The sequence below is a fragment of the Clinocottus analis genome, unplaced genomic scaffold (assembly GCF_023055335.1).
Source record: "Clinocottus analis isolate CAN_PGR_092001 unplaced genomic scaffold, fCliAna1.0.p SCAF_9, whole genome shotgun sequence".
Lineage (NCBI taxonomy): Eukaryota > Metazoa > Chordata > Actinopteri > Perciformes > Cottidae > Clinocottus > Clinocottus analis.
This window is the reverse complement of record NW_027176251.1, coordinates 14,615,564-14,629,051: the sequence shown is the minus strand read 5'-3', so window position 1 is coordinate 14,629,051 and position 13,488 is coordinate 14,615,564. Positions and strand designations below refer to the sequence as shown.

The 13,488-nt window shown below is 42.7% G+C and overlaps 1 protein-coding gene across 1 annotated transcript; it reads left to right on the top strand.

The window, feature by feature from the left end:
* The first annotated feature begins 1,133 nt into the window (after positions 1–1,133).
* On the top strand, positions 1,134–11,834 carry gapdhs (glyceraldehyde-3-phosphate dehydrogenase, spermatogenic). Its single transcript, XM_068570699.1, has 11 exons — positions 1,134–1,369; positions 8,228–8,290; positions 8,900–8,996; positions 9,116–9,222; positions 9,918–10,008; positions 10,106–10,224; positions 10,367–10,448; positions 10,572–10,723; positions 10,834–10,996; positions 11,128–11,225; positions 11,341–11,834. The coding sequence occupies exons 1-11, from the start codon at positions 1,146–1,148 to the stop codon at positions 11,408–11,410; spliced, it is 1,266 nt and encodes a 421-aa protein (XP_068426800.1). The 5' UTR covers positions 1,134–1,145; the 3' UTR covers positions 11,411–11,834.
* Positions 11,835–13,488: the final 1,654 nt, after the last annotated feature.

The window sequence follows — 13,488 nt, the reverse complement described above, 5'->3', positions numbered from 1 at the left end:
TCAGAAGAACTACATACTGATTTGAATGTATTATATCCTTTCAACTTTAAACAATTTATGAGCATGACCTGGAAATGATCAAGTTTAACAATAATATATTTTTAAACTAAATGTTATGCATAAATGCATTAATAGATAGATAGATAGATAGATAGATAGATAGATAGATAGATAGATAGATAGATGTTAGTCTTGTTAGTCATGCTTTTAAGTACTATGATAGATCAAAATTAAAAGTGTAAACCAGTTATGAGATAATAAGGATATCATTCAATTTTAAACTAATCCTCCAATTACATTTTGGACCACTGCGAATAATATTGCATTACTCTGCAGAAGTCAAACGGCTATTATATGACGAAATGACAGACGGGATTTGAAATGTGTGCGTGCGTGAATCATGTTACGAGTTTTCCTCCCTCCTGCCTGCACTGCGGGGATTTCCCATGTTGCACTTGTACGCAGCCTCCATCACGTAGGCTCGTTCTTGCACGTGCTGTGACGTTACAAGAGGAAAGGAGATGGGTGAAAACGAGAGGGATAGAATCGTTTATATTTATTTACTTTATTTTATATTGTTATAGCTCCTATGCATGCATAAACCCAGCTAAGCAGCATCAACAGCCTGTCTCCAAAAGAGCATGACATTAGTTTCATGACTCCCTATATAACAGTGCTGCATCTATAGGCACTCTCTCTCTCTCTCTCTCTCTCTCTCTCACACACACACACACACACACACACACACACACACACACACACACACACACACACACACACACACACACACACACACTGCATCCATAGGCGACCCTTTACAGATCAATGCCCATGAAAGCTTGTTATTCAACACATGCTGTCAAACAGGACCCTGCACCATGCAGAGTGACCAGCCTACTAAACACTGTGTTTGTTGTTTTTTTATTGTTGTAATCTGCAGATGCTATATTGTTGTGCCTCAGCCGATTACAAATAACGGATGTCCAGTATTCCATCACATGCACGTGACCATCTCTGAAGTGGGAATGGGACAAAATGCTTCATCGTCCCCCACTCTACTAATATGTGAGTCCAATATGTCAAATAAGTGTCCGGTGACTGTGATCTGTGACCACCGACCCGAGCCTCGGGTCTTCATGGACTAGATGTGTCCACGGACCAGGGCTTCATCCCTCGTGTTTCTATGGCAGCCGCTGAGAGCCCGTGACCAGGACCTCGTTCCGAATGGAGCCCAGCAGCGGCAGCAAAAGGGAGGACATGACGTCACGTCGTCAGGGGCGACCAGGCTCCCCGAGGCACGTGCTCTGTATAAAAGCGGAAGGCGGCACAGCGGACTGCGCACACAGACTCGAGAAGCATCAGCTCGAAGGTAAGCCAGCCGCGCCGCCTCCCCGTGAAGCCGAGGCCCTTGTAACGGCTGCAGGACACGGACTGAGCTCTTTAGATGTATTCTCACACGATTTGGCCTTTTACGACACTTTAACATGTTAGCGTATTTGTTGGTGCACTGCACAAAACCTGCCATACATCAACTAGCTTTAGTTAAATAATGTCGTTTTAAATGGCAATATGCATACCTACATTTAAATTCATCGCCTATTTTCCGGAGACTGGCTTGTACTTGAAGCTGTAAACTATTTACGGAGGCAAGTGGACACCCCTGTAGCCTTTTTTTGGAGCGATGGAGAGATAATTTCATATTTTCGAGTTTGTGTTAGCTTAAAGAGGAGCTCGTGCACGACAGACACACGCGAGTGAAATAACGTTAGCTCAGAGTTCGTTTGTAAAACGGGCTTTTTCGCAGGATGAACGCCGTCATAGTACAGGAAGAGAAACGCTGGGTGGAGGAGGGGAGGATGCGGCCACGGCCTTGAGGGAGGACGGTCGTTGTGTAATGCTGAGTCGTGTCGTTGCATCATATATCCGACATAAAATAAAAACCATCAGCATTAAACTGGCAATGAATGACGCCATTTTTGCTCTAACTAAAATCTGCAAATGGCAGTTGTGCTTCATTCATACTGTGCAAGTCATTCATCTGAAAATGAATCGTTTTACTGAGCACGAAACGTGACATAGCTGCTCCTGCTGCATCTTTGCGGAAGTGGATTAGTCTCCATGTTTTTTTTTCTTCATCCCAATACAAACACGTATAATTTCGCGTTTATCACAGCAGCAACATTATACTATGCATGTAGTTCTGCAGTATACATGAAACCGGGTTTGCAGTAAGACTCTGGTTTGACTGCGCTACTTTAAGCTTGAGCAGGGCTGCGGCGGCGTCAGCTCTCGGGGTGAATGAGTTTACGTAAATGGAGGTGGAGACGTGCCTCCTGTGATCGTCGTGATGAAGTCCGTCGCCGTCAGACCGCTGCGATGAATTACAGCCTCCTCTCGCACTGAAGGGAGGCGGAGATCAGTGATGCAAGAGCCGAAGACTTAAAAAAAAACGTTTAACCTTGGCTTTTATTAAATGTCGAAAGATGGGAGAGGCGTGTTGAAAGCTTTCCTGTGAGCGGCTGCGTCGTGTCGCAGTATCCTGTCGCAGTTTGGCCCCATACTCGACGGACCTGTTGATGGGATTTGCGAAGAGTCCTGCGCTTTTCTTTTCCTTTTTTTTTCAAAACAAAAACTACAATGTCACATCTTAAGTTCATTTCTAGATGATTGCGCTACCTTATCATTCATACAGTATTTTAGTTTAAAAACTGGGTCAGTCAACCTTTTTATTAGTGTGCAAAATACCTTCATTTACAATGAATTGTAACATCACTATTTGCTTTGCAGTTGCACTCGGTCATCTCATGTAGGTGTGGTACATGCAGCCATGTCTGGCCTTGTATCACCAATGAAGGTCGTCGCTCCAGCTGAGGAAGGTCACAGCAGGCCCACAGCTGCTGCTAATCTTTATTACCAGCTCCATATCGACTGGGAGTCCCTTCTCTTAGCTCTGGATGAGTGAAGGTCACTAATGGGAACACGGTGCTGCCAGAGAGATGCTACGTATTGTAGTCAAAAGCTGCATGTGCTGCCAAACCTCCATATTATAGTAGACATTTAACATTAAAGTTGTCATGCATCAGCAGATGATTTTGCTGTCTTTTAATTGACATTCTTTATGAGGTATAAACTCCCTTCAGATTAATTTCTCCATCCATTTAAATGCATGTATACATTTACTTAGTCTTTCACTTTGTGTCCAACATCCAGTTTAGGGATTAGGTTAAAATGGCATTGATTGCAACAAGATCTCAAATTGTAATTAGGCTACTAGTTTAATGAATGCATTTGCAATAGTTAAATGCTACGTTGATGCATCATGTTGTCCATTAGTCCGTGGGTCGAGTTGCAGTGGCAACAGGCTGACCAACGCCTCCCTCTCACCAGCAACATTTTTTTAGTTTATCTTTTTAGATTTAGCTTGCTCATAATTACTTTGACATTCCTTCTGTTTTAGTTGATGCTGATCAAGATGGCTTATCAGGCGCTTGGTGCCACAAGTGCATATCATTTTTTTATTATCCTCTATTAGATTAGTGTCTGCGATGTACAACTCGTGCTAGAAAAGATTTACTCTTCCCTCTGGTGCATTGTACAGGGATTTAAACATCCCACCTAAAAGTAGTGTGGTTGTTTTCAGGCTGAGTATGGCATGAGTGTGTCCTCCATTATGCTCTTGAGCTGACCTATCAACCAGCCATCTTGTCCAGGGTGTGTGTGTGTGTGTGTGTAAAGGAGGGAATTCCAGAGTGACTCAGCACTGTGGACAATTTTTTTTTTCAGTTATAAAATTGCTAGCATGTTCTCAGAAGGTGACAAATGCAGCCGAAAACTGCACGGCAGCTTGGGAGAGGAGGCAGATGATGGGGTCTAAGCTTTAGGAGGGCTATCTGCCTGCTGACACAAGCTAGTGCGTGTGTGATCGAGTGTTTACCTCTGGAGAGCGGTCGGGTGTCTCTTTCCTGGTAAATCTTCTGCCGTTTGCGATACCACACCTTTTTACTAATTCATGATGTGCATGAACAAGTTTGTCTTGACATGCAACAGCTTTTATAAAAACTACCTTGCATATCTGTACTCACTCACTATAAAGTCAGTATGTGCTTATCAATTAAGTTCAGTCAGTTAATTTGCTGCTTGTGAATTAACATGTCTGTCCCTGTCATTATGAGACCATGCCTGCTGAGTCTGACATGCAGCCTGTGGTGTTGCGCTAATATGGGTCTGCCTGGTGAGGCAATTACATTGGCTATTTATCTGACTGTCACTTTACTGCCGTAAACTAGTTTCAGTGAACTATAAAAAGGAAGCAGTAAGTGAGCAGAAAAGTTCCTGAATTTCAACACGTTTGTACTAATTATTAGTGTGCACCAAGAGTTTATAACTATATATTGTTCAGTCTCTGACGCATTTGATTTATTTGTTAGACCAAGAAGAGAAACTATTCCCTAATTGGCTAAGCTCTCTGGCATCCAGCCAATCAATCCACTGCAGTGGAAAAATACTGAGAGGGTGTGGCAGAGTGCTTTAAAAAAGTGTAAGGAAGGTTTGAATCGAGAAGCGGGACGGAAAGAAGGCAGGGGGAAGTGACTGGGTAGACAGGAAAAGCGAGTCAGTGAGTTCATTCGCTCGGTGGGTTGCTGTAGTCTCTGTATAAATTGGGCATCCTAAAAACTGAATACTAGCTTTATCCAAGTTTAGATTGGTTCTAGTTTTAAACTTGTACTGTAACAACTTTAAAAAAAACTGTTCTATACTGTTTCTATATAAACGGTTCTATACTGAAAAAGTAGCCCAGGCAAAGTTAAGACTTTTATGAACTTTTTTCTTCTTTTTAGTCTGCGACCTGTCTGTTAAACGGTATACTATTGAAAGATATACGGCTGTCTGTCCGTGCACCCTAAAACTCAAGACCATGTAAGGGCTCTCTCCTAGACTGTTGACATAACACAGAATAGAAGAATCTGTGTTTGCTTGACAACAGAGGAGGTGATGGCAGAAGTGAAATGCCGTGTCCTGCGTCCTCTTTTGCCATTTAATTTGTCCAACAGACATTTATCTCATTTTTCTTATGCTTTTTACCACCTGAGGCTGCCTGCTTTCTGTCCTTTTTTGGTCAACTAGTTATAAGTCATCTTTCCCTCAGTGGTCCCTCCGGTGTAGAGGCGCACACACACACAGGCATGGTGACCCTGTCCTGCACCCCCTCCCAGTGTTTTTGTGAGGGGAAAATGGGTCACAGCTCAGATGGAGGACATGGTTGTGCAAAATGAGGGGGCTCAGACAAAGGGTGCAGAGAAGGAGGTAGGGTGTTGAATTTTAATTAGTTTAGGGGGATTGAATCCAAAAGTGATGAGACTCTTGAGCTAGCGAAGGAATTGAAGGGCAAAGCTAGAAATAGCAGGTCAACAACAAAAGAGGAATGAGCCAAACTCCTTTTGAATCAGATTTCTTGGTCCTCTGAGGAAAATTTGTGATTCTGGGCTAATATAAAATATAAACTTTGAGTGAGACATTTTAAGGATGGAAGGGTTGACGGTTTAAGAGAACGAGGTAGAATAATCTAGCACCACCCCTTTTTTAAGGGGATCCACTTTGCTCTTTCAAGCTGAGATGCATGTACTAAGGAGATGAGACAGAAGTGAGGATAAGAGGGGAAAGTTTAAAGGGATATCACTGACTGCTTACTGTAATAAATTAGTTGACACATCGGACATTAGTTCGTACTTGCGGTTGAATGCACTTATTGTAAGTCGCTTTGGATAAAAGCGTCAGGTAAATGACATGTAATGGACATTAACATTGGAGGCAGTGCTCACTTAGACCAGAAGGGCAGCTTGCTACACTTCAAATGTCTGTCTGTCTGCCCCCTCTTTCTACATTTCAATGAGTGTCTGCAGATTACGAACTGCCTGTGAAGGCTTTGCCATGCACAATGCTCTCTCTATGAGCTGTGTGCATCTCACCCCAGAGTGGTTGCTGATTGGTCTGCAGTCAAAAGAGGCGGGACCATGTGAAGTGGGAAAAGCTGCTGGCTCAGGAGTTGGCATTGAAAGTCTACTGCCCATGAAAGTTTATTACATGAGATTATTTAACTATACTGCATCTTTTGGGGATCTACCCAAACTGCTGTAGCACTACTGGTCAGCTTCTAAATTGCACCCTCATGTAGAGTATACAGGTTCAGCACCAGTGTTTCATTCATTATAGATGCAATGAGCAGTGTTTTTGGCTGCATGGTGTAACCTCCTCTTCCCAGAAGCCAAAGCCCCACACTGTTGCTAGGCAACAGTAACTGACAGCGAGGGGGGTATATATTGTGCATAATGTGAGATGTGCGACATCTTGCATTATCATAGTTTCAACTCAAGCAACTAGTTAAAAACTTTTCTGTGCAAAGTATTGAAAATTCAATTCTTAAATTTTTGACTCTGCATTGTTTTGTTCTTGTGTGGCGCCACTAGTCTTCGTCCAGACCTTGCTCCTCAGTTAAAGGTAGTATCATTTGTTAGAGCAGCCATTTTATGTTGGGGGGGACCCCGGGCGACCGTTGTGTGCAGAGAGAAAATGTAGAAGTTGGCACAGAAAGAGCCAACGAGAAACAGTGACCTGTACACAGGCGACTTCAAGAGGTAATGGTGGGAACCAAGTATAAAGGAGAGGAAAGACATAGAAATATGAGAACAGCACGGTCATACTGTGTGCTCTCTCTTTCTCTCCCCCCCTTGGCGACCTTGTATAATGGATGCTACTAGCAGCAGATCACAAAATGGCTGCTCTCCCCTGAGGAAGGTGCAGAAGGCACCCAAGAAATGGTGCTGAAACCTGTTTCACTCTAACAAATGACACTGTTAGAAATCTGACTGTTCAATAAATTGATTTTGACTGGCATCCCATTGGGTGACGCTTCCAGCGAGACGCAATATCTATTTGTGCTTAATAGCAAGTGAATTAATCCATGTTGGAATTGTTCCCAATTATCGGCTATTGTTCATGTTCAAGACCGTGTGTGAGACAGAGATTTATTCTAATCTGGTTGTCCCCTTTTAGTCTATTTAAAGTGCTCCCACAATGCATTTCACCAGATTGACAGCCTGTCTTACATGCTCCCCATTGGCTCATAGACAACCGATAAGTAGATTACAGTAGACTAAAATGACCACTAACCAGTCTCAAGGACGATCTGCGTTGCCCTGACTTCCTCTAACACTCACTAGCTGCTGGTCAGTCGGTTATCTGTTCACCTGTATGAGTAACTATTTGGACTTAAGAATAAAGCCTAAAGGAGTCCATTAGTTAGTTCTGTGTTTTTTAGATTTTGAAACGTGTTTAAACAGCAGTTGGGTGTAATACAATGTGCAATAATTCAGACATTATCCACATGCTAGCTTGACTGCCGATTTCGGTGGCAAAAGGCAAAGAATTCGAGAAGCTAAATGCATGTGTGCCTATTCTTTCTGACTGACAGATGAAGAGGTGGGGCTAGAAGATGAAGAGGCGGAGATGCAATTTGTATAAAAGATGAGGGCTGGAAAAAGTAGGCGGTACAGAAACGGGCATGAGTGTAGTGCAGAAAGCTGAGGAAAAGGAGGTCACATAGTTGAGTCGAGGCCAGAGGCTTCCTTTTGTTCACCCTGCATACAAGTCTGTGTTTGTTGCCTACATCAGTACCTTACACTTCTCCCCCTTCAGCATTGTTTTCTAAACATGTCCCTGCGTGATGTAGCACGCCTCCATTCCTGCAGCAGATGCACGTACTACACGCTGTTTCACAGCCTGTAGTTTTCCGTCACGGACTGCAAATGCAATCGCACATGTTCAGTTGCAGTCTGGCGTTCTAACTTTACCACCTGAGTGTTTTGAGTTTTTGCACCCTTTTTTAGTGAAAATGCATCACGTCACCTGTCTACTTTTTTTTTATTTTTTTAAAGCTACTACCACAAGATTCATGTTGTAGCGTTGCTGTACAGGCCTCACAGTTGACGCCACAAAAGAAAAATAATGTAGAACTGAATTGGTTCCACATGTTATTTTCATGCATCGGTCCAAACACTAGTGAATACTGAATGGCTTTAAAGAGGGGGCGTGTGCTGTCACATTGTTAAACTACAGTCATCTGATCAGCTAGATGACGCTTGACTGAGTTTGGATGCATTGTCATGTAATCCATCAGTAGTTTTACACTTTTAGCCTTTCTAATATCATTGGTTTTTTTGTTCTCTCCCAGGTATCTCAATCTCCCAAAAGCAGCATCAGCAGCCATGTCAGACCTCTGTGTTGGAATCAATGGGTGAGTAAAAAAAAAAACTTTTTTAAACAGATTTCTGACATGGAAGCCTATTTTGGTTATAATTTATGATGAAGGGTGAAGATGTATTTGCTCTGAGGGTGAATTGGTTTTCTTGAAATCCACCTTTTTTTTTAAATACAATATTTTGATATGAGAAATGCAGAATGACACAAATGGCTTTCTATCACATGATGATGGCACAGTAAAAGCTGTATGTATGGATTATATGTTGTCGTTCGCTGTGGTTGCATGGTCTCAGCATTCTTACCTTGCAATATAGCAAACTGATATAGTAAAAAAAAATGCTCCGTGACTAACTTTTACAATTTTAAAGGCCATTTTGGCTATAGAAAAGCTTTTTAATTTGCACCAACAATATATGGTAATACTAGTTTCACAGCAGAGATGCTGCAGGAATACAAGAGTGTTGTAACTTAATGAGCAAGTCTTCTCACTAGTGGGAAAGGCGCAAAGTTATTTTTCAAGTACATGAGATCAGTTTGATTAGAGGATGCATGCGAGGTCCCACGAGTGGTTTGACGGAAAAGCCTCCCACCACATTCCCAAAACTGCTATTAATCTCCCCCTTCTCTCGCTCTCTCTCTGCAGTTTCGGTCGCATTGGCCGTCTGGTCCTGAGGGCTTGCCTCCAGAAAGGCATCAAGGTTGTGGCCATCAATGACCCCTTCATTGACTTGCAGTACATGGTGAGAAGCTTGCTTTTTTTTTTTTTTTCTTTTTTTTTTTTTTACATCATGATTGCTCACTTTGAATATTGGTTCCCTGCTCTTACGGCCTCCATATGGTTTGTCTCTTCCCTTCTTAGGTCTACATGTTCAAGTATGACTCCACCCACGGCCGCTACAAGGGGGAGGTCTCTATAGAGTCGGACAAGCTTGTCGTCGACGATCACAAAATCTCTGTGTTCCAGTGGTAAGGGAAGACGATTAGTTGACAGATCAGCAGTTTTGATGATCACAGGTGGCAACAAGCTTAAGTGAGGTGAATCTGGCCAACTGATTTGTCATGAGAGAATTATTTCATTAGACGCAGCGTCAGAACAATTTTAATTGTATCGGAGAAGTCTCTGCAAAAGACGCAGCCATCTAAGAGCTCGTTCATTTAATACACTAAGTTGCAATATTTTAATGCCAGTTTCACGTCCTGGTTAGCAGGATAGTGATGTAATGCAAATGGAGGTTTTGTGCTGACTCTGGCTTCACGTGTACACACACACACACACACCCCTTGTACCAGCTGTTGTGTTAGTCCTTTCAGTTATGGAGCCTCCTCTCTGCAAAAGACAACACCAACAGAAAGGAGTGTTATCAACGCAACATTCCTCTTTGAGCACCTACTGTGAATTTGTAAAGTGTCCCTCTTCGTTTTCAAACACACCAGCTACTTCTTTGGCAGACTCTTTACGTCCCACGGTGTTATTTATAAATCTATATTTTGCTTATACACTAGGCTGTTATACAGGATGTTCTTTTTCTAACCGGATTAGCCCTTGCTACTCTCTCGCTGAATGTAACTGGCTCACTATGTGTTTGAGGTATTTTGGTGTTTTGGACAATTTTTAGAACCGCTAAATTGCAGTGATGAACGTTCGTCTTCTGTGATTCTAGTATGAAGCCAACAGAGATCCCCTGGGGCGCCGCTGGAGCCAAGTATGTTGTTGAGTCCACTGGCGTCTTCCTCAGCGTGGAGAAGGCCTCAGTATGTACTCTCAGACACTCATTCATATGTATAAATACAGACTCTCAGCCAGTCCGGTCTCTAACCCGTATCCTGTCCCCCTCCTGTCCAATTGCAGTTCCACATCCAAGGCGGAGCACAGCGTGTGATCGTTTCCGCCCCCTCACCCGACGCGCCAATGTTTGTCATGGGAGTTAACGAGGACAAATATGACCCCTCCTCCATGACCATTGTCAGGTAAAATCCATTTTGGTTTTAGACATGCATTCACACTGAATTTTTTTTTTTTTTCACAAACTTGTTCTGAGATTTGTATTAAGATAATTGAATCAAATGGCGTAAGATGGTTATTGATCATGTCTGTCTTTTCTGTTGCTAGCAATGCCTCCTGCACCACCAACTGCCTGGCCCCCCTGGCCAAAGTCATCAATGATAACTTTGGCATTGAGGAGGCGCTCATGGTAAGTCCCAGTAAAGCTTTGCCCAGGCCTTGCTGGTAAAGTGTACTCTTTCATAGCTTGTACTACAGTTGCCAGTGTGCGCTTGAAGTACTGTATTAGGTAATAAAACACTCCTCCCCATAGACTACAATCCACGCCTACACAGCCACCCAGAAGACGGTGGATGGCCCCAGCGCCAAGGCCTGGCGCGATGGCCGCGGTGCCGGCCAGAACATTATTCCAGCCTCCACTGGTGCCGCCAAGGCAGTGGGCAAAGTCATCCCCGAACTCAACGGGTAAGGGTTATCCTTTTGATAATGAGACACACCTCTGCCAATTGTTGCCAGGTGCGCAAATAAAGATTGCAGAAAGGTTCAATATCTCTTTTTGTCCTTCCACTTTCCAGCAAGCTGACAGGCATGGCGTTCAGGGTGCCTGTGGCTGATGTGTCAGTGGTGGACCTGACATGCCGTCTGTCAAAACCTGCAACTTACGCTCAAATTAAGGAAGCCTGCAAGAAGGCCGCCCACGGGCCCATGAAGGGAGTGCTGGGTTACACCGAGGACCAGGTAACACCCAATCTTTATTTCACTGCAACGCCTTTATTGGACTGTTAAGCAAATGTCTCACTAGTAATGATGCCAAAACTACAAGTGTAAGTTAGTAGTATATCTCACTTGATGGGTTTGTGTTTTTACAGGTGGTGTCTTCTGACTTCATCGGTGACACCCACTCCTCCATCTTTGATGCTTGTGCCGGCATCTCCCTCAACGACAACTTCGTCAAGCTCATTTCCTGGTTAGTTTTCAAATGTCTTGTTTAGTCCCACATTTGGAACAGGAAGTAAGGAAACATTGTTTTTCTCTTCAAAACCAAAACATGAATTTCTCTGTTTTGCCTCCCCTCTCTCCAGGTACGATAATGAGTTTGGCTACAGCCACCGTGTTGCTGACCTGATGCTGTACATGCACGCCAAGGAGTAGACACTTCCTGTCCAAAAAGGAAATCAGGAAAGGGACCAACCCAACCCTCCTCCCCCACACGCTCTTCTCTTTGACACACAGGCGCCACCCATAGCCAAGTCATAGCGTCACAGCCCTTAGCTCTACTACAGTATACGTAGGCAGCAGCCACCGTGTGTTTAAGTGTTCTGAGTTCATCTGTGTTTTCCTTTAATGACGATCGGTCGGTGACAGTGTTTGTGTCTGTGTGCCCCCTCTCCACCTCCTCCTGCCACTTTAGATGTGTCCTTATGGCTCAGTGCTAACGTAACTACTGTATCCATCCCCCTTTTGGTGTGTTTTAAAGGCTTAATCACCTGTGGAAAGAAGAAGCTGAGAGGCAGCGTGTCTTGTAACTCCGCTGAAGAGTATTGAAACAAAGAAATTAAATTTTCAAAAACCTCAATTTTTCCTGTTTTCTTTTTTTAGTCTTATGGAGCCTCGAAACTGAAATGTATAAAAACACTGTTAGACAAATCCAAAATATAACTGAATACATCATTACTATTGTAAATTAAATAATTTACATGAAGCACTAACTTTAAATATTTAGGAATTTAATCTCGAAATCCTTTTAAAAATTAAAAGGATTTAGACATTTTGGGGGTGGGGGGGGATCCATGAACTAAGGTTTAAATTATTTTTTTTATATCTCATTCTATTTATTGTCCAGATCACATGATGGGGGCAAATAAGTTGTCAGACTGTGCATTTGAAATAATGGAAAGGGGGCATTCTAGTTGGCAATATCTTCCGAAGGGACATGCAGTACAACTGCATGGTTCACATATCACTCTTCCTGTCCATTTCCTGTGTACTGTCGCTTTTAAATATATAAAAAACACCAGACAAAAGGAAGAGACCTTCAGGAGGGCAGCAGATTCCCTCTATGGATGGACAGCAGTGCAAGAACTGTGATGCATATAGAATGAACATGTTCAGTCAATGTATATGATATACATGTTTCATATAATATGAATGTACAACCACCAAAAATATCAGCCGTGAATATAGTGGACTGATCGAGGCCATGTAAAATACAAACAGTCGTGTTGGGCAGGACAAGGCTCCAGATAAACCTTTGAGGCAGAAACCACAACGAGGATACTCAAGATATGATGGTGAAAATTTAAAATTTGATCCGGTGCAGAGAAGCGAACAGACAGATATGATCTCTTTTAGTTGGTACACAAGCTGCAGCATTCAGGATCAACTGGAGAGATTAAGGAGACTTATCAGCGCAGCCTGTTAATGAATTGCAGTAATTTCATCTAGAAGTAGCATGTGTGAACAATTATTTTCTGCATTGCTTTGAGACAAGACATCAACTTTATAAATGTTACCTAGGTAAAAAAGGCAGTTGAGCTTATTTTTACTTGGGCGTTTAGGGATGCTGGTGCTGGATGCAGGGCAATTTCATCTAGAGACAATATGACTGGAAAAATGATTTGTTTAACATGCCATCACCTGTCCAAAAAAAGAAGTTCATGAGTATAACATGCTATGGAAGAGGCTGTAAAGGCAAATGTTGAATTTAAGAGCAAGAAAAAAAAAGTCAAATATCCATCTGCTCAGTTCAGTAATAATATTACCTGTGTATCCTTTAAACACCGAGCCCATGAAAACATCAGCTGCAGTCTCTTTCCTGACAGAGGGGGAGTGAACCCTATCCACCATGTCCTATAGTTGGTGAGGAGGGATGAATCAGCTGCTGAAGGGATCTTCAGAGCCACCTGTTGCCTCTTTAGGTTACTGCAGCAGGACTAAGCATGAAGGTCGTACCCCAATGCAGAGGAAACGGTTCCCCTTCTACTTTGTTCTTGCGTCAGGTAACTCTTAAATGACATGACATGAAACGCTTGCAACACTTTAAAACTTTGTTGCAGTACCACAGCCTGTTTTACTGAAAATACTGATATATATATATATATATATATATATATATATATATATATATATATATATATATATATATATATGAACAATAAAATAACAAAGGTAAGAGGCAGGTGGACAGAGGTCATGGATGTGGTCAACATGATCTGCTTGAATAAGAAGAT

Coding starts and splice junctions, on each gene's coding strand:
- gapdhs (XM_068570699.1), top strand. CDS start 1,146: ATGTGTCCACGGACCAGGGCTTCATCCCTCGTGTTTCTATGGCAGCCG. Junction 1,370..8,227: donor CGAGAAGCATCAGCTCGAAG/GTAAGCCAGCCG, acceptor GTTCTCTCCCAG/GTATCTCAATCTCCCAAAAG. Junction 10,009..10,105: donor TCAGCGTGGAGAAGGCCTCA/GTATGTACTCTC, acceptor GTCCAATTGCAG/TTCCACATCCAAGGCGGAGC.